The 20921-nt window shown below is 44.2% G+C and overlaps 1 protein-coding gene across 5 annotated transcripts in view; it reads left to right on the top strand.

Annotated features, from left to right (window-relative positions):
* Window positions 1-20921, top strand: part of LOC115153334 (mitogen-activated protein kinase kinase kinase kinase 3) — a 61497-nt gene that overhangs the window by 29006 nt on the left and 11570 nt on the right. For 3 of the 5 annotated variants that reach the window (XM_029698670.1, XM_029698668.1, XM_029698667.1), the window contains exons 3-18: window positions 6943-6963; window positions 10084-10174; window positions 10619-10683; window positions 10997-11052; window positions 11143-11190; window positions 11329-11371; window positions 11502-11574; window positions 11789-11920; window positions 12231-12293; window positions 12411-12492; window positions 12589-12705; window positions 16345-16423; window positions 17025-17083; window positions 17513-17575; window positions 19239-19291; window positions 20252-20290. In XM_029698670.1, the coding sequence (XP_029554530.1) occupies window positions 6943-6963; window positions 10084-10174; window positions 10619-10683; window positions 10997-11052; window positions 11143-11190; window positions 11329-11371; window positions 11502-11574; window positions 11789-11920; window positions 12231-12293; window positions 12411-12492; window positions 12589-12705; window positions 16345-16423; window positions 17025-17083; window positions 17513-17575; window positions 19239-19291; window positions 20252-20290 (1084 nt within the window). The remainder of the gene's footprint in view (window positions 1-6942; window positions 6964-10083; window positions 10175-10618; window positions 10684-10996; window positions 11053-11142; window positions 11191-11328; window positions 11372-11501; window positions 11575-11788; window positions 11921-12230; window positions 12294-12410; window positions 12493-12588; window positions 12706-16344; window positions 16424-17024; window positions 17084-17512; window positions 17576-19238; window positions 19292-20251; window positions 20291-20921) is intronic. The other 2 variants (XM_029698671.1, XM_029698672.1) reach the window with 2 other exon arrangements.

The raw sequence follows: 20921 nt of genomic DNA, 5'->3' as shown, positions 1-20921 counted from the left end.
TTATTAATAATAATATGCATAACACTATTTTTGTCAGTGTTTATTATGATTTTTAGTGACAAAAAATCTAAATATGAGGTCAAGTCTCAGCAGAGCCCCTAGTCCAATGGGTATATCCTCTGGCGTTTTCCTGTTAATGTGTTGTTGTCCGTATCCAAAGCCAGAATGATTTAGCAGTGCATGGTGAATGAACAGGTTTCATTTTATATTCATCAGAGGTGTAGGGAGGGTGAAGTTTGTGAATGAATAAAAAATGTTTTGTAATTTATACAGATTAACAAAACATGCACACGACAGTATTCATAACTTGTTTTTTGTGGTGAATGTGAATGACAAAAAACTGTTTTAATGGTTTTCATACACATACCTTGTCCATAATGTAGAGGCCTATGGGATATTTATTGAAGAGGTAAGGGAGGAGGATGGTAACTGTGATCTGCATAACATACCAGTTGACATACCTTTGTATGCCTCCTCGTCTGTATACCTACAGACACGAAAGTGAGCAGTTCAGTCATCTGCACCCAATACAGATAGCCTTTAACATATTCTTATAGCCTACATATTCTTTCCTCTTTGTTGATTGATATCCATTGAATTGTCAATTTTCTGTTTTAGAGAGAGTTGCACAAAATATGAAAAGATAGATGGTATCATCATAAAACAATATCAATTTATATCATACAAAGGACAAACTTTACCTTAAACTTGTTAGGGATAGGGGGCAGTATTTGGAATTTTGGATGACTGAGGTGTCCAAAGTAAACTGCCTGTTACTCAGGCCCAGAAGCTAGGATATGCATATGCATGGTAGAATTAGATAGAAAACACTCAAGTTTCTAAAACGGTTAAAATTATGTCTGTGAGTATAGCAGAACTGATTTGGCAGGCGAAAACCCGAGGACCAATTTTTGTTCCTGTTGACCTGCCTGCCAATTCCAAGTTTAAGCTATTGAAACCAAAGTCTTACCTTAAAGTGATAAACTGAAATGTTTTAAATGTTTCAGTTAAGTGCCTGCACCTGCTGTCCTTTTCAAATTCAGGTCCAAATGTTTCATTTGGGAAGTTAGGTTCCTGCAAGAACCTCCACTAACTAAGGAGGTTCCTCGATGAACACCTATGGAGTTCTTGGAAGAACCTTTTGGGGGCAATTTTCAGTGCCAAGAACCCTAAGGTTGTTAAAAAACTTTAAGGGTCTTAGAACCGTTGTTGAACCCCTAATTCTTAGTGTACGTGTACATTTATTTTGCACCACGAGTGGTGTGGTCAGCTTGTTAGCCTAAACTGTCTTAAACTCTTTGAGGCTGTATATTACACCTAATTTACTTTCTCCTACACAGAGACACAATGTTGGTGTTGTCTTAATGTTTTAGCCACACATTGAGCGTTAAGAGGGGAACGATCTAACTGTGGTTTGTTGTTATTCTTCTCTCTCTGTGTTGTCACCAGGCTAGCTGTCAGGCTGATCGTCCTGTGAAAAGGACATTGCGGATGCATACTCCATGGAAATGTAGTTGTCACAGTCGGAGGATTATGTTATTCTTCACTGGCGCTATAACTTTATTTTTAGTTTTCTCTTAAGGGTGTTCGAGAATGTACTCCCATTCTTTCCAGTGTCTCTGTTCCCTCTTGCGCTTGTGTGTGTGTGTGCACGTTTTCAAATGTCTGTGCTTCTAAGTAGGTTTGTCCCGATGTGGGTGTATGTTTATGTTTGTGTGTTACCCTCGCCCTGTATTTATATAATGGGATGACTACAGCACAAGCTTATGGAGTTTGGCTTCAGGAGATATGGAAATGTCATACTTCAGACTTGTGCTTTTTCTTACATGCTTCAAGGTTTATTCTCAAGCTTCCCTTCTGTTGACATCTGAGTTGCTTAGCTTTGAGAAAAGGTCTTTAGCTTTGATGACTTCAGACAGTTCTCGAACAGTAAGCTGGAATAAGCAGCTGAAATGGGGTGTTTTTCTCATCCATCCACGTTTACGTATGCAAATCCTTACGTCTCACTGCCCCAACAAACACCGCTGCCATACATTTTATTTAGAAGAAAGTTAGACTTTTTGTTTTGAATACTTTGTCAGGGGGCAGGCTGTGTGTTACCTAAGGTTCTTCTACCTGCAGACGCATTCTGCAGTGAAACTGCTAATGGTATCAGACTGATTAAACATAAGAGTCCCTACCGGAACCACCAGGGTGGTCTGTATGTTTGGACTGGACCACCCTTGAATAACAAACTAGTGTGTGATGCAGATATATTTTAAATCCTGACAGTGAATAGGCTACTATGGATTATAGGTGAATTCAGTACTATACGGGCCACAGGGTCGTTCCATGTAATTTCAGCAAGCCATGACACACACGCCATCCGATTTGTTCTGAAATCATTTCTGTGGTTCGAAACAGGTAAGATTCCTGCAGCATTGTTTTGTTCAAATATAAGCTAATTGATTGCACACATTCAACATTTTAATTTATAGTATTCATAGAATATTGAATAAATATAGTACATAACATCTGATTAGGACCACATTTTTTTTCTTACAATGAGTAACACATGAGGAATCCAAAGAAATGTACAAAAGCCACCAACGGACCCCCCCCCCCTCCCCCCCCCTTACATTCTAAGTTCTCTCTGTCTGACAAGTAGTGTGAAACTGAGTATTGTTTATTCATCCTATGTAATGTGTTCTCAGTGAATTTAGTGGGGTTTTTTCTTTCTTTTTTTCTTCAGAGAAATGTGTAATTGAAGTTGTTACATCCTGATATTACCAGGTTCTGACCACAAGGTGGTGCTGTTCCTGCTATTTGGTAAGGTATGACAGCAACCCGTTCTTTCGTTTTGTTTACCTGGCCATTGTTTTTAAATGCAAACTTTTTAGCATTTGTGGCATAAATCCAATGCAAGTCAATGGTACCTATTTGCATTTTACACTGCATATCCAAATCATCTATAAGTAACATTGAGTTACACAATCCATTTTTAGATACTTATGGGTGATTTGGACATAAAGTGTGAAAATGCTAACATAGGTATCATAACTAAAGCATGGGTTGCTGTCATACCTTCTCCATAGACTGCTTACAGGGTAAGGAAATCAATATGTAATTTGAGTGAACTATTCCTTTAACATTGCTGAAACCAGCACCGCGGTCAGAACCTGGTAATATCAGGCGGCCCAAAAGGTCTGTGCTCAGCCCTCTCCTGTACTCCCTGTTCACCCATCAACTGAATCATCAAGTTCGCTGACGACACAACAGTGGTAGGCCTGATTACCAATAACGACAAGAGCATTCTGTTTGGCTGTATCAACCCCTGATATGGCAATTACACCACCCGCAAAGGCAGGGGTCTCCAGAGAGTGGTGCGGTCAGCCCAACTCATCACACTGCCTGCCCTCCAGGACATCTACAGCACCCAGTGTCACAGGATGGCCAAGAAGACCATCCAAGACCTCATCCACCCGAGCCACGGGCTGCCATCTAAAAGGTGTAGACTGTACAGGTGCATCGAAGCTGGGACACTACATCACCAAAAGTATGTGGACACCTGCTCGTCGAACATCTCAGTCCAAAATCCTGGGCATTTAATATGGAGTTGGTCGCCCCTTGCTGCTATAACAGCCTCCACTGCTATAAAAGCCTACTGGGAAGGCTTTCCACTAGATGTTGGGACATTGCTGCAGGGACTTGCTTCCATTTAGCCACGAGCATTAGTGAGGTCGGGAACTGATGTTGGGTGATTAGGCCTGGCTCGCAGTTGGCGTTCCAATTCATCCCAAAGGTGTCGATGAGGTTGTGGTCAGGGCTCTGTGCAGGTCAGTCAAGTTCTTCCACACCGATCGCGACAAACCATTTCTGTATGGACTTTGCTTTGTGCATGGGGCATTGTCATGCTGAAACAGAAAAGGGCCTTTCCCAAACTGTAGTCACAACGTTAGCACAGAATCGTCTAGAATGGGGTGGCAGGTAGCCTAGTGGTTAGAGCGTTGGGGCAGTAACCGAAAGGTTGCTGGATCAAATCCCTGAGCTGACAAGGTAAACATCTGTCGTTCTGCCCCTGAACAAGGCACTTAACCCACTGTTCCCCGGTAGGCAATCACTGTAAATAAAAATGTGTTCTTAACTGACTGCCAAACCCAGATTCATCCGTCGGACTGCCAGATGGTGAAGTGTGATTCATCACTCCAGAGAACGTTTTTCTACTGCTCCAGAGTCCAATGGAGGTGAGCTTTACACCACCCGAGCCGACGCTCATGGTGATCTTAGGCTTGTTTGCGGCTGCTCGGCCATGGAAACTCTTTTCATTAAGCTCAGATGAACAGTTCTTGTGCTGATGTTGCTTCCAGAGGCAATTTGCAACTCAATAGGGAGTGTTGCAACCGAGGACAGGCGTTTTTTACGCGCTTCAGCACTCGGTGGTCCCGTTCTGTGTTCTTGTGTGGTCTACCACTTTGCGGCTGAGCCATTGTTGCTCCTAAACGTTTCCACTTCACAATAACAGCACTTACAGTTGACCGGGGAAGCTCTAGCAGGGCAGATATTGACGTACTGACTTGTTGGATAGGTGGCTTCCTATGACGGTGCCACGTTGAACGTCACTGAGCTGTTCAGTAAGGTCATTCTACTGCCAATGTTTGTCTATGGAAATTGCATGGCTGTGTGCTCGATTTTATAAACCTGTCAGCAACGGGTGTGGTTGAAATTGCCAAATCCACTCATTTTGAATGGGTGTCCACATACTTTTGTGTATATATAGTGCATCTACAGGCCATCCAACTGTTAAACAATCACCACTAGCGGGCCTCCGCTCAGTACCCTGCCCTGAACCTTATTCACTGTTACTAGCTGGCTACCACCAAGTACTCTACCCTGCACTTTAGAGACGGCTGCCCTACGTATGTAGAGTCATTGAACACTTGTCACTTTAATAATGTTTACATACTGTTTTACCCACTATATGTACAGTGCCAGTCAAAAGTTCGGACACACCTACTCATTCCAGGGCATTTCTTTATTTTTACGATTTTCTGCGTTGTATAATAATAGTGAAGACAAAAAACTATGAAATAACACATGGAATCTTGTAGCAACCAAAAAGTGCTAAAAAAACAAATTCTACAAAGTAGCCACCCTTTGCCTTGATGACAGCTTTGCACACTCTTGGCATTATCTCAACCAGCTTCATGAGGTAGTCACCTGGAATGCATTTTAATTAACAGGTGTGCATTGTTAATTTGTGGATTTTCTTTCCTTCCTTAATGCGTTTGAGCCACTCAGTTGTGTTGTGACAAGGTAGGGGTGGTATACAGAAGATAGCCCTATTTGATAAAAGACCAAGTCCATATTATGGCAAGAACGGCTCAAATAAGCAAAGAGAAACGACAGACCATTATTACTTTAAGACATGAAGGTCAGTCAATACGGAAAAAGGTTCTTCATTTGCAAAATCCATCAAGCGCTATGATGACACTCTCTCATGAGGACCACCGCAGGAAAGCTGTCACCTCTGCTGCAGAAGATAAGTTCATTAGAGTTAACAGTCTCAGAAATTGCAGCCCAAATAAATGCTTCACAGAGTTCAAGTAACAGACACATCTCAACATCAACTGTTCAGAGGAGACTGTGTAAATCAGGCCTTCATGGGAGAATTAATGCAAAGAAACCACTACTAAAGGACACCAATAAGAAGAGACTTGCTTGGGCCAAGAAACACGAGCAATGGACATTAGACTGGTGGAAATCGGTCCTTTTGGTCTGATCTTTGTGAGACGCGGACGAGGTGAACGGAAGATCTCCGCATGTGTGGTTCCCACTGTGAAGCGTGGAGGAGGAGGTGTGATGGTGTGCTTTGCTGGTGACACTGTCTGTGATTTTATTTAGAATTCAAGGCACACTTAACAAGCATGGCTACCACAGCATTCTGCAGCGATACGCCATCCCATCTGGTTTGGGCTTAGTCCCACTATAATTAAGGGCTATTTGACCAAGAAGGAGAGTGCTTCATCAGATGACCTGGCCTCCACAATCACCTGACCTCAAACCAATTCGGATGAGTTGGACCGCAGAGTGAAGAAAAAGCAGCCAGCAAGTGCTCAGCATATGTGGGAACTCCAAGACTGTTGGAAAAGCATTCCAGGTGAAGCTGGCTGAGAGAATGGCAAGAGTGTTCAAAGCTGTCATCAAGGCAAAGGGTTGCTACTTTGAAGAATCTAAAATATATTTTGATTTGTTTACTACATGATTCCATATGTGTTATTTTGTAATGTTGATGTCTGAGCTACTATTCTACAATGTAAAACATTGTAAAAAATAAAGAAAAATGCTTGAATGGGGTGTCCAAATGTTTTAGTGGTACTATATATACCTTTTTCTAGTCATGGCTCATCCTATATAACTACTGCTGTAAACACCTTTTCTACTCGTAACTGTCTACACACCATTCTGTCTACACAAGCAATTTTCAGCACCTGTGATAACATCTGCAAATCTGTGTACGTGACCATTTGATTTGACATAAACCTAACAACTTTTTTTCTTTACAATTTCTTTGTATTCGTAATGTCTAATAATTGTTAGAAGAATGTTTGGTCCAATTTGAATCTTAGGTACTACATTGATTGAATATTATATGAACCCTGTAATTTAAAATGGCCAATTTGGGTGCAATAAATTTGCCTAATTTCTCAGTTCATATTATACAGTATTTGAAGTAGTGTATGCATGCCAGAACAGTGTTTTAGTACTGTTTTGGCTCAGTCTTCAGTGATTGATTGTCTGGAATGTTAGTTATGCAGGACGGAGCGTCTGATGGGCTGGGTATGGATTTCAAAGGCAGGAACAGAATGGCTGAACCCTGCAGTGAGGATTATCAATCCTCCTGAAATGTTTCATGTGAAATACTTCCTATCCAATTTGAAATCTCTCTTTCTCTGCTCCTCCCAGTGATTATGAACTCTCCCACTGGTAAGCTGTGTATCATTACCTTGACACGCTTTTGAAAAATCTTGAGCTTCATTTGATAAGCCTTTGCAGCGGTGCACTTGTCATTTTCCGCAGGAATTAAAAGACAAATATCGAAGCCTAAAAACACGGCACTGTGTTTGCACTTCCTCTTCAGATTTATTTTACGTCTCCTAGGGTTGAGTCCTCGGAGATCCGCGTGCACAACTCCAAATGTTCATGTCAAGATCTTATTGACGTCAATGCATGATGTAGGATTCGCCCCTACAATCCTCCGATTACCTCTGTGCTGTAACCTATGAATTTTTTTCCTTTTTTTTCCCTTTTGTGTTGCCCTTTTGTAGTGCTAGAGCGGTGACCCATCACAGCCATCTCTGACACAGAGCCAAGTTGTCATGCTGCAGCATCGGGGTGTAAACACTGGTATAGCTGGAGGATATACAGTGCCTTCAGAAATTATTCACACACCTTGACTTTTTCTACCTTTTTTGTTGTGTTCCAGCCTAAATTAAAAATGGATTAAATTGCGATTTTGTGTCACTGGCCTGCACGCAATACCCCATTAAACTGTAATGTCTTTAGTCAATAAGTGTTCAAACTCTTAGCCTAAAGAAGTTCAGGAGTAAACATTTGCGTAACAAGTCACATAAGTTCCATGGACTCACTCTGTGTGCAATAATATAGTGTTTAACACCTCATCTCTGTCCCCTACACATTCAATTATCTTTAAGGTCCATCAGTCGTGCAGTGAATTACGAACACAGATTCAACCACAAAGACCAGGGAGGTTTTCCAATGCCTCGCAACGAAGGGCACCTATTGGTAGATGGGTAAAAATGAAAGGCGCAGACATTGCATATCCCTTTGAGCATGGTGAAATTATTAATTACATTTCTGGATGGTGTATCAATACACGCAGTCACTACAAATATGCAGGCGTCCTTCCTAACTCAGTTACCGGAGAGGAAGGAAACCACTCATCGATTTTTACCATGAGGCCAATGGTGACTTTAAAACAGTTAGTTTAATGGCTCTGATAGGAGAGAACTGAGGATGGATCAACAACATTGTAGTTACTCCATAATACTAACCTAAATAAGAGCGAAAAGAAAGCCTGTACAGAATAAAATATTCCAAAACATTCATCCTGTTTCCAATAAGGCACTAAAGTAAAACCGTAAAAATTGGTCAAAGAAATTAACTTTGTCTTGAATACAAAGCATTATGTTTGGGGCAATTCCAACATACCACTCTTCATATTTTCAAGCATGGTGCTGGCTGCATTGTGTTATGGGTATACTTGTCATCTGCAAGGACTAGGGAGTTTATTAGGATAAAAAGAAACGCAATAAAGCTAAGTACAGGAAAAATCCTAAAGGGGAAACCTGGTTATTTGCTTTCCAACAGACATTGGGTGACAAATTCACCTTTTCAGTGTGACAATAACCTAAAACACAAGGCCAAATATACATTGGAGTTGCATACCAAGATGACACTGAATGCTCCTGAGTGGCCTAGTTAGTTTTGACATAATTTGTCTTGAAATCTATGGCAAGACTTGAAAATTGCTGCCTAGCATTGATCACCAACAAAACTTGACAGAGCTTGAAGAATTTTTAAAACAATAATGTGCAAATATTGTATAATCCAGGTGTTGCAAAGCTTAGACTTTACCTAGAAAGACTCACAGCTGTAATCGCTGCCAAAAGTCATGTTTTGACTCAGGGGTATCAATATTTATGTAAATGACAGAGTTCAGTATTTCATTTTCAATACATTTGCGAAAAAAAAAAACATGTTTTCACTTTGTCATTATGGGGTATTGTGTGTAGATGGGTGATGGAAAAAAATGTAATCCATTTTGAATTCAGGCTAACACAGCTAAATGGGGAATAAGTCGAGGGATATGAATACTTTCTGAAGGTACTTTAGCCCCACCTATCATGTGACAGTGTTAGCACTTAGCAAGCTGTGTGGCTGCTTGACAGCTCAGGGCGCTAGAAGGATATAGGTGGTTATTCAGGGTTTGGCATGACTTAATAATTTGCCAACGGTCCCACATGAATTTATAGCAGGTTTTAGTGACTGGAAAGGGTTAAACCTCTCCATACATAACTAGTTTATAAGGCTTATGTGAATGATTGTAGATGTGTCCTAGCATGTATGCCTTGTTGTCCACTATGTGCTTCAACAATTCCTGTCAGTATAGCTGCTGGGGCCCTTGGGTCAGACTCGTTACCATAGTAACATAGATTTGCCTTGGAGATAGTGCCCTTCCTGACCCATAATTCGCTTAGACGTTCACAGATCTGAAGGGTTTGACAGGGACACCCATAGAGAGCCCAAGCCAGGGTATCCATCAGACAGTAGCGCTTCACCTCGGGGTCAAAGGGTATGATGACAGTAAGGGGGCTATGTAGGCCCGTGTGTGGAGATGCCAACTCAACAATATTCACCCACATCCATTCTGACTGTTGTCAAAGATGGTTCTGAGTGTGGATGGATGTGAGTGTACTGTATGTGGATGTGTGTGTCTCATTTTAAAAGTGTATACAGCATATAGATGGTCCCGTGTGGGTAATAGTGTCTGCTAAATTACTCAAATGTATATGGAGCAACCGAAATAGACGTTTTGACATTTAAATAAGATTATTTCTAAGCTGGTACCCCACTAAAATGGTCTTTTAGCTATTTTATCCATGCTGAGATGTGCTGTCATTTCATATAAGCCCAGGCTCTTAGTCATGTCCCAGCGTTTTGAAGGCATCCTAAAATAGCTGGATCTGATGCAGTTAGTGCTGCAGTGCCTTCACTTCCTGCATCAATATATTTACTGTAAACACGACAGCCTCAAAACAAGTTCTATCATGTTTACCATCTGCATGAATTTGAAATGATGTAACGTGTTGGTGTCTGTATCCTGAGATGAAAATCGGCTGTATTGGCCTGGTAGCCATGTCTGTTTCTGCTTAAGCTACCATCTCTGTTGTGCGGCATGACGACAACATGTCAGAGGAGTTGGCTAAAGCACAAACGGATCTAGCCACCAGGCTAACGCTTTATGGCTTGGTCATGTAATAATGAACATGTAACTGATCGGCTGACTGACTATTTGATTGACAGGTGAGGACTTTGAGGTGGTGCAACAGGAGATCATCATGATGAAAGACTGCAAACACTCCAACATTGTGGCCTACTTCGGCAGCTATCTCAGGTAAGACTGGCATACTGGTAGATCAGGTATGGATAGACAATACATCTCTCTGAAGTTGGACTCAAATAATACAGCTATTTCATGCGCTTATTTTGAACCTAAGCTTGTCACCTGCCTTCTCGACTTTTGGACGACGACTCCCGTTGTTAGGGCGGAGACATGAGCATCTCGTCATTATATACAGATCTCTGGTGTAAATGGATAGGTGCACAGAAGGAGCGAATGAGACGAGACCAAAAAGACAACATGAGAACAAGTGGAAATGCATACAAATAAATGTGATTCTTGCGATACAGGCATTTGGAATATCGCCCAAAAACATTAGATTCAAATGAATTAGATGTATCGCCCAGCTCTAGCTTTGAGTCTTGCGTTCCCAGTCTTGCTGACTTGTGGTCTGTTGAGAGTGATATTGACAGTGAGTGTATCACTTCTCTTCTCCAGGAGGGATAAATTATGGATCAGCATGGAGTTCTGTGGAGGAGGATCTCTGCAGGATATTTATCATGGTAGGACACACACATTCCCACACTCACTAACTCGCTCACACTGTGGCGACCTATGCATTCACCCATGCTCACAGTCACCCTAACAGAATAGCTGTGTTTTCATCTAAAAACAGACCATGAAGCACAATAAATGAAAGCTTGTTGCAATCAATATCCACTCTTTTCACTCACACACTTAAGCCAGCTAGCCAGCACAGTAAATAGCACTCTAAGTGAATCAACTGGTGTTGAACTCTAAATTGTGTATGAATTGCTTGATACACATTGGATAGCTCTTAAAGTCTTTCCTCATCTCTTCCTCCCTCCTGTCCAGTGACTGGGCCTCTGTCTGAGTCTCAGATTGCGTATATGTCACGGGAAACCCTTCAGGTAGGTTTTTATCCCTGCTGCCAGTGCCATGTGACTCTATGGGTCAGATTGAATGAGAATGTGTTTTGTTGTTTCTTTCCTTACATACAGGGTTTGTACTATCTCCACAACAAAGGCAAAATGCACAGAGACATTAAGGTAAAGCCACGTCAGTGATAGTGATACGCATGCTTTCGAGTAGAGACGATTGCCTTTCACTCCTTACTGATCTTTGCAAAAAATATCTCTGAAATGTTGATGGTATTTTTTGCCTGACCCTATTACTTTTCCTCATAGGGAGCAAATATTCTATTGACCGACAACGGCTATGTGAAACTAGGTAAGGCCACGGACAACCACTACTTACCCCTCACCAGACATGTCAGTTTCCAAAGCCTCACCTTGAGTACCTATTAGAATGAGATCTCAGAATACATCTGATCTTTTGGCTCATTTTTCTCCCTCCTTAGCTGACTTTGGTGTATCAGCACAGATCACTGCCACGCTGGCTAAGAGGAAGTCCTTCATTGGAACACCATACTGGTGAGCTTCTCCCCTCAGTGTCATACTCTGGATAGACTCTGACATGATGTTATGGTTAATTGACTTATTGTGACAGACCATTCATATATCTCTGGACAGTGTTATAATTGTATTTGATTGCCTTGAATGATTGTTGGTCTATGCCTGATAAGTACTGTTTTTTTCCTTTTGTCTCTCTCTTTTCGCCTCGCTGCCTCCCTCCTCATCCTATCAGGATGGCTCCAGAGGTGGCAGCCGTGGAGAGGAAGGGGGGCTACAACCAGCTGTGTGATATATGGGCCGTGGGCATCACAGCTATCGAGCTTGCCGAGCTGCAGCCTCCGATGTTCGACCTGCACCCTATGAGGTGAGTCTGTGTGTAGGGGAATTAAGCCTTATGACTCTGATGCTGGATATTTATATAAGCAATAATGCACGAGGGGGTGAGGTATATGGCCAATATACCGCGGCTAAGGGCTATTCTAAGGGCTGGATACAGCCCTTAGCTGGGAATATTGGCCATATACCACAAACCCCCAGGGTGCCTTATTGCTATTGTAAACTGTTTACCAATGTACTTAATTTTTAAGTTAATGTTTTGTTATACCCAGGGCTCAAACCACCCAGTGTATAATGTACTTTGTTCTAGAAACCAAGTCTGTTTCCTTTCTTCCTAGGGCCCTTTTCTTGATGACAAAGAGTAATTTCCAGCCACCCAAATTGAAAGACAAAGTGAAATGGTAAGTGTTCACCTCTCCTCTGTGAATAGTGAGGAAAAGGTTTAATCCTCAGTTTAACAGTTTTCTCTTCATATTATAAACATAAATGCTCTGACATCCATCTTTTCTTCTATGAAGGGGAAATAATTTCCATCATTTTGTCAAATTGTCCCTGACGAAAAATCCCAAGAAGAGGCCAACAGCAGAGAAACTATTACAGGTACTCCCAGTCTAGAGGGCAACACTCGATATGAGTGTCTGTCACGATATGAGTGTCTGTAGGCTGTGACCTCGCGTCCCCTTCCTGTGTCCACAGCACCCGTTTGTGTCACAGCCTCTCAGTCGAACCCTGGCCATCGAACTGCTGGACAAATCCAACAACCCAGACCACACCACATACAACGACTTTGACGATGACGACCCAGAACCAGAGGTAGAGTCACCCTCCACCCTAACCTACAACTCCAACCTCTCCCTCTCTTCAGGTTTCTCAAATCTAATAGCAGGATAAGACTGACACCTGTCCTCATTGGTCTCTAAGCATTTAGTTTGTACAATCATGCTGATCTCTTAACTGTCAGAGTTCTACGTCTTTCCTCTCTCGTTCCTCCCTCCTCCATTACCCCTCTCTCTGCTCTTCTTCCTCCTCTTCCTCAGTTTAAATATATGGGCCACTTCCTTCCCGTCACCCCAGGTGCTCGGCGAGCACCTCGCTTTGCCATGCGCAAGAAGGTACCAATGTGGCCTGCATTCCAACTGCACCAGTACCACTGTAATCAGTACCTGTAGAAACAGAGCTAACTAACACCGTTCTGTGTGTGGTCAGATAGACTGGACTGGGTCTTGTCATTGAACCTTGCTTATGGAGTTGCTGTTACTTCATTTGTTAAATGTATCTGCATGTGGGATTTTGAAGAGTGTTTTTGGTGCGTTTTAGGCATGAATAGGGGCACAGTTAAACTGTGAGAATAAGTTCAGATGGCATACTACATGTAACACTTTGGAAAAAATGTCTCGCTCTCACACACCCTGTGTATATACATGTGTTTGTTACATACTGTACATACCTTCTATTTTGTATGTGCGTTCGTTTGTTAAAGCTAATGTTAACAAGCTTGTGATTTGTCTAGCTAGGCCAAGGGGGTGTTTAGTGCATAAACATATAGAAACTAGAACTTGATTGATATGCTAAGGTGAGGTCAAACTGAGGTGCCGTTTCCCACCTGGCCAAGAGAAACACTTATGTGAGAATGCTGTTCATTGACTACAGCTCAGCGTTCAACAGCATAGTGCTCACAACGCTCATCACGAAGCTAAGGACCCTGGGACTAAACTCCCTCTGCAACTGGATCCTGGACTTCCTGACGGGCCGCCCCCAGGTGGTAAGGGTAGCAAACAACACATCTGCCACGCTGATCCTCAACAAGGGGGCCCCTCAGGGGTGCGTGCTTAGTCCATTCCTGTGCTCCCTGTTCACCCACGACTGCGTGGCCAAGCGCGACTGCAACACAATCATTACGTTTGCTGACAAAGCAACAGTAGGCCTGATCACCGACAAGGATTAGACCGCCTATAGGGAGGAGGTCAGAGACCTGGCAGTGTGGTGCCAGGACAACAACCTCTCCCTCAACGTGAGCAAGACAAAGGAGCTGATCGTGGACTACAGGAAAAGGAGGGCCGAACACGCCCCCATTCACATCAACGGGGCTGTAGTGGAGCGGGTCGAGAGCTTCAAGTTCCTTGGTGTCCACATCATTATCAAACACACCAAGACAGTTGTGAAGAGGGCACAGGAACATCTTTCCCCCTCAGGAGACTGAGAAGATTTGGCATGGGTCCCCAGATACTCAAAAGGTTTTACATCGGCACCATCGAGAGCATCCTGACGGGTTGCATCACGGCCTGCTCGGCATCTGACCGTAAGGCGCTACAGAGGGTAGTATGTATGGCCCAGTACATCACTGGGGCCAAGCTTCCTGCCATTCAGGACCTATATAATAGGCGGTGTCAGAGGAAGGCCCTAAAAATGGTCAAATACTCCAGCCACCCAAGTCATAGACTTCTCTCTGATACCGCACGGCAAGCGGTAGCAGAGAGCCAAGTTTAGGTCCTAAAGGCTCCTTAATAGCTTCCACCCCTAATCCATAAGACTCCTGAACAATGAATCAAATGGCCACCCAGACTATTTACATTGATACATCTTTTGACACGTCTTTTGTTAAGTACCTCTTTTGTTCTCTATTGGTCCTCAAGCAAGGGGAGGCTGATGACATCACGACTTCCCAACAAACCTACTCCTTGAAGTTTGCAGTTGTCCCAAAAAATGTTTTACACTTCAGTGTGTGTAATTGACTGTATTTGCACTTGGGGTATCGCTTTTCAACAGGAAAGGTAAAAACCAATCACTGAAGAATGTATTATAAGTATGTTATGTGTAAATTAGTATGTGTTTGGTCTCAGAAGACTGGTAAATGGAATGTCCACTGATGTGAATTTGAGCTCTCCTTAATCTGCATGTGTTGTTGCTAAGACATCTATTGCTGCCTTGAGTTGCCATGGTTTATTTGCCTGCTTTCAGTGCGGTCTGTCTATGCTGTGTTCTGTTGCTGCCATGGAGGCTGTTGTGACTGGGTCATTGTTCTCATTTTCCCTGACTCACACAGTGTATATATACAAAAGTATGTGGACACCCCTTCAAATTAGTAGATTCGGTTATTTTTGTATAAAATTGAGTACACATCAATGCAATCTCCTTAGACCAACATTGGAAGTAGAATGGCCTTACTGAAGAGCTCAGTGACTTCCAATGTGGCACCGTCATAGGATGCCACCTTTCCAACAAGTCAGTTTGTCAAATTTCTGCCCTGCTAGAGCTGCCCCGGTCAATTGTAAGTGCTGTTGTGAAGTGGAAACCCCTAGGAGCAACAATGGCTCAGCTGCGATGCGGTAGCCAAAACAAGCTCACAGAATGAGACCGCCGAGTTCCTCGGTTGCAACACTCACTACCGAGTTCCAAACTGCCTCTAGAAGAAACGTCAGTACAATAACTGTTCGTCGGGAGCTTCATGAAATGGATTTCCATGGCCAATCAGCCACGCACAAGCATAAGATCACGATGCGCAATGCCGAGCGTCTGCTGGAGTGGTGTAAAGCTTGCCGCTGTTGGACTCTTGAGTAGTGGAAACGTGTTCTCTGGCGTGATGAATCACACTTCACCATCTGGCAGTCCAACTGCTGAATTTAGTTTTGGCTTATGCCAGGAGAATGCTACATACGCCAATTCATAGCGTATTCACTGTAAAGTTTGGTGGAGGAGAAATAATGGTCTGGGGCTGTTTTTCATGATTCGGGCTTGGCCCCTTAGTTCCAGTGAAGAGAGATCTTAATGCTACAGCATACAATAACATTGTAGACGATTCTATGCTTCCAACTTTGTGGCAACAGTTTGGGGACGTCCCTTCCCTGTTGCAGCATGACAGTGAACCCGTGCACAAAGCGAGGTCCATACAGAAATGGTTTGTCGAGATCGGTGTGGAAGAACTTGAACACCTTTGGGATGAATTGGAACGCCTACTGCGAGCCAGGCCTAATCGCCCAACATCAGTTCCCGACCTCACTAATGCTCTTGTGGCTGAATGGAAGCAAGTCCCTGCGGCAATGTTCCAACATCAAGTGGAAAGGCTTCCAGAAAAGTTATTGCCCATGATTTTGGATTGAGATGTTCGACGAGCAGGTTTCACATCATTTTGGTAATGTAGTGTAGGTCAAAGGTCAGAACGGGTTCAGTCCCTTCTCACCCTAAAAATCAGACTGGGTTTGAGACACCTGTAGATTGAGAACATATGAAATATACACGTCTTAGATCTATTATGATCAGCACTCTCCTTTCCCCTCAATGAGAGTGATGTTGAATGTTTTTTTTACCATGTAGTAAAGTTCGCACAGGATTGAATAAGACTACAGTTATTGGACTGAGGAAGACATAATGGGGGGAAAGGTTTTTTTTTGTGCGTGATGATGATGATGATGATCTTGTCTGTTAAGGTCGTACGTTTTGTTTTCTTCCGGACAGTCTCCAGTGTCTGTTCCCCATCGGATTCGCTCCACCAGCAGGAGCACCAGGGAAGGGAAGACGCTGTCTGAGATCAACTGTAAGTTTCTATATGTGTGACTAAGGGCCTGTTTCCCGTACCCAGATCGAGCCTACTCCTGGACTACAAATCATGCTTAGTTTGTGAGTCATCCGGATTCAGTTCAGTCTATGGCTATGGTGTGTTCAGTTTTATCCCAGTCTGCTATTTCTGGCACTGTGCTTAATCTGTGGTTTATGGAGGGACTGGCACATTAAATTCTCTGCGAGTTCATGGTAATCGTACTTTAGTTAACCTCTGTCTGTCAGGATTAACATTGGCATGAGTATAATCTATGTTTTTCAGCTTCCATAGATTAATGGCTCCTCAAACCATGCTGTGAAGGACCACAGAGACACACACACACACACACACACACACACTCCCCTGTTAAAGCACCTCAGCACTCTCACTCATCTATCTCTAACCTGCAGCTGCACAGTTAAATCCTACTAGAACAGCAGTCGACTCCGACAGGTTTGTTTCTTTCTAGAGTACATGGCTGACGTTCCTCTCTCTTTCCCTCCCTCCCTCTTTCTTTGTCTTCTCCCCTACCTCGCTCTCTCCCTCCCCACTCTATAATTGTATCTCTCTCGATCGCTCTTTCTTCCCCCACCCCCAGTTGGCCAGGTGAAGTTTGACCCTCCGCTGAGGAAGGAGACAGAGCCCCATCATGAGCCGGTGAGTGACCTGGTCCTGCAGTGTCCCCCTGATACTACTGTGGCTGAACCCTGTGTGTAGGTGACAACCTTGTGGACAGGCCCCCTTAGTTGAGACTCTGCTACAGTTTTAAATCACGCTCACAATTACTGCATATCTCATCTCAATTCATCCACGTGATCTATCTCCCTGTGTAGCATATTTCTTGACGTTGTCTCCTAGATTTGTCTGAATGCGACTCACACTGGTACTAACCTGCACCTCTTGCTGATGTTTCAGTGCAGGGTTCACACGGGATGCATGGCCACCCCTATTCTCTCCCCTCCACTCTCATCCCTCACTCCCTATCTCTCTTACCCATCCTACCCTCCTATGCTTTAATCCCTTTCTCTGATTGGATGGCATTAACTTTTGAATTAACGGGACTTTCTCATTCTGCCTGCTGAACAGCCTGACTCTGAGCCGTTTTTGGACTGTGCAGAAGAGCTGTACTACACTGCGAGATCTAATCTGGTATTTTCCTCATCTCTCCATTTCTCCTTCTGGGTCCTCTCTCTGCTTCGTAACGCTTAACCGTCCTCTTTCAGTTGGCCCTTTTCCTGTCTCGTTGGTGTTTCTTTTCAGTGTCTACGTTTATTGGATGTCAGTAACTTTGTTCATTTGCGTCTGTGAAGCTGTCTTCGCCTTATTGGCTGGTGTTTTTCGTTGTTATGCCTGTCTTATGATGTTTTTACTGTAAAGCCTCTGGCCACACACCGTGTTAGACCTCACCAGCACATCGAAGGCTCGGGAGGGGGGAGGGGGGAGGGGGGATGGAAGAAAACAACTTCAAGAGGGAATGGAGGGATTAAAGGGATGTCTGGAGGGATTTAGGGTGAGGGATATCTCTGGACAGCATATGGGTGGATGGACCACCTCTTGGGGTAAACGTGTGACTGACTTGGACCCCTGAGGCCGTGGCCTGTTAGAGCGGGACCAGATCAAGCCCTAAGCTGCCATCACTAGCCCCCCACTGTCTGCCCCTGCCCAAATATTATCTCTGACTCAGACCACTGACCCCAGTCACCGTTAAACTTAGACATCTCGTTCCTTTGTCACATATCCATACTGGGGAATTTATTGATGTGACACGAGGCAGCGGGATATGGCAGTTTGTCAGCATGAGTAAGAATATGTTAGCCGAGCTCTCTCCTGCTCAATGTAGTATGGACGTGTCAGTTTGCGGTGCGTTCGCCTGTAGGAGTCCGGGTCGGTCACTTGGCTGTGAAGGGGGAATACGGGTATCTATATCCTCGCTGGGAAATCAATATGTCCACTGAGCTGATGGACCCGCAGTGTCAGCCAATAACAGTGTTCAGTAAAGTCAGCCGCATTGCTGCAGTGCGCACGCACACATACCATGAAGCCCGCCCTTCGCCCATACCTTTGCAGCTAGTTGTGCTGAGATGCCTCTGTATGGCCCCGTGCACTGCTACACCTTCACATAGCGTTGATGGTTTCCATTCATGTCATTCATGTTCATCTAGTCATTGACGGCATGTGTCCTAGCGGTCGGAGCGTTGGGCCAGTAACTGGCCCCGGGGTTGCCGTTGCTAACAGCAGACCCTGGCCTCCGTTCTCCGAGGGTGTCTCGGGGGGAGTTGGGATATGCAACAAAAAAACGTTTCCAGTTCACATATGCGTCCACTTGTACAATAGGAGAAATATATGCAGCCACCGAACGGTTGTTGGTCTACTTGTTGCAGATCCATACTGCATAATACTGTCATATCCCTTAACGTTTATCACACATGCCGTTAGAAACGTCTATCGTAAATCGAAGCTGTGTTTCTCTAAGCAACAGCAGTGGTGACCTCTGACCTGTAGTGTCCTCGGCTCTCTGTGGGCGCTCTGTCTGCCAGCCCCGAGGTTGTTATTCTCACGTAGTCAAGGTCCTGTATGACCTGCTCATGAGTTTCATCAATGTGACCTGGGAGTCACTGAGGTTACACCAGTCTCTGCCTTCTCTCTCTCTAAGTGTTTTTAGGTGTGGTGTGTGTGTGTGTGTGTCTCTCCGCTCTAATATAGTTGATGCCGTACAGTAGGTAACCTCAGCCATGGTAACTTTCCACATTGTGTGTGTGTGACATTGTGTTTCAGAAACAATCATGTCATTTTGATATGTGTATCTCTCTAGGACCTTCAACTGGAGTATGGACAGGAATCTCCAAGCCTAATGGGAGGAAACAAGTAAGTCACTCATTCTGGGTTTTCACTTCTGTTCCTCCCTCTCTCCGCCTTTCCTCCCCCTTCCCTCTCTTCCCTCTCTTCCCCTTGCCTCTCCAGCTCTCCTCTCTCCTTCAGTCAAATCTCCTCACCTCCCCCGATCTCCCTGCCTTGGCCTCCCCCTCTCCTCTTGTCTTATCTGTACAAAGGGATTAGCCCGAGCAGATGGTGGTGTGGTACTGAGAGGTGGCTTCCTGTCAAGAGAAAGGCGTCTGATCATTTATTCATGACACCTTTCCTGAAACGCAGCTCGGCTCAGAAGAAGTGCGCTGTAAGCACTGTGTGTGTGTGAAATGGCAAGAGACAAGACTCGCTGCTGCTTAAACCATGTGTATTTAGAAGGATGTGCTCCATAAACCGGATGGGATGGAATGATAGATGGTGTGTTTTCATAAGTGTTTGGAATAAATCAGGCGAGAGGATATTGAGAAGTCACTCAATACACATCAGATTTGAGGCACGCTGTTATTTGATCCCTGAACAATTGATGTCCACATTCCTTCACCCTTCTCTCACTGGACAGCCTCATAGGGTTTATATTCTCCATTTCGCTGTCATTCACGCCCACCTGCGTACACAAACACTGTTGCCTACACACAGCTGACCTGACAGCTTCATACATCCCCGGTGAGTGTACAGCTTTGAGTAGCTAAGGTCAATGTTGGATGGGTTGTGATGTCCGCTCAGCTGTGATGAAACTCACGTACTCTCACACGCCAACACGCTGAATGTATCGGCTGTGGTTTCCATGTGTTTTTGCCCTGTAGCCTTAAAGAATGCCATGTTAATTTAGGTCAACCCCCCCCCCCCCCCCTTCCCTCTGAGAGGGAGAGCCTTTACTCATGTCATGTGCGATTCTGTCACGGAGTTATTTTCTTCTCTCTTCTTCACTTCTCCCTTGTTCATTACACTCGTTTCCGACAGGAGTCTTCTCAAATCAGTGGAGGAGGAGCTTAAGCAGAGGTGAGTTAGGCCACGCCCCTCCGGGCTCCACCTCCGACCGCTCTGGTATTTGATTCGCTGACGCGCCCTAACCATCCCCCGCCCCCCCATCAGTCAATCAGTGTTAACGCAGGACTAATCCAGCCAATCAGTGTCATGCAGGACTAATCCAGCCAATCAGTGTCACGCAAAGCTAATGTCCTCCGACTGCTGCCGTTATGGTTTGACTCTGCTTTGTTTTGTCCATTGCTGTTCAGTGCTTCCAAACAGGACAGGCTGCGCTGTGTGATCAGACACAGTGCACTTCGATAAAGCATGGCTTATACACTGACTTAATGACTTAGTCTAAGCCTTCTCCAGTTAGTGTGTAGTGAAATCACCAAGCCCTTATACGTAAGATGAGTAAAATTAGCAAAATATAGCATTTAGGTTTAGTTCGCACTATTTCTGTTTGGTTCAGTTCTATAGCCATGTAGTTCTTTAAACTCTACCTTTATTTAGTCTGTTATTTAGTGTGCTAGTAATGTAGTGGAGTTAACTTCCCCCAGTGTCGTCTCCTCCCTGTGGGTGAAAGAGGAGAGCAGCTCTGACTTTCCCTCTTGCTGTGAGTCCCACTGAGCCGCTCTCCCCTCCCCATCCCTCCCCCCCAATC

The sequence above is a fragment of the Salmo trutta genome, chromosome 18 (genome assembly GCF_901001165.1).
Source record: "Salmo trutta chromosome 18, fSalTru1.1, whole genome shotgun sequence".
In the NCBI taxonomy this organism is placed as follows: domain Eukaryota; kingdom Metazoa; phylum Chordata; class Actinopteri; order Salmoniformes; family Salmonidae; genus Salmo; species Salmo trutta.
This window is presented reverse-complemented; position numbering and strand designations above follow the sequence as displayed.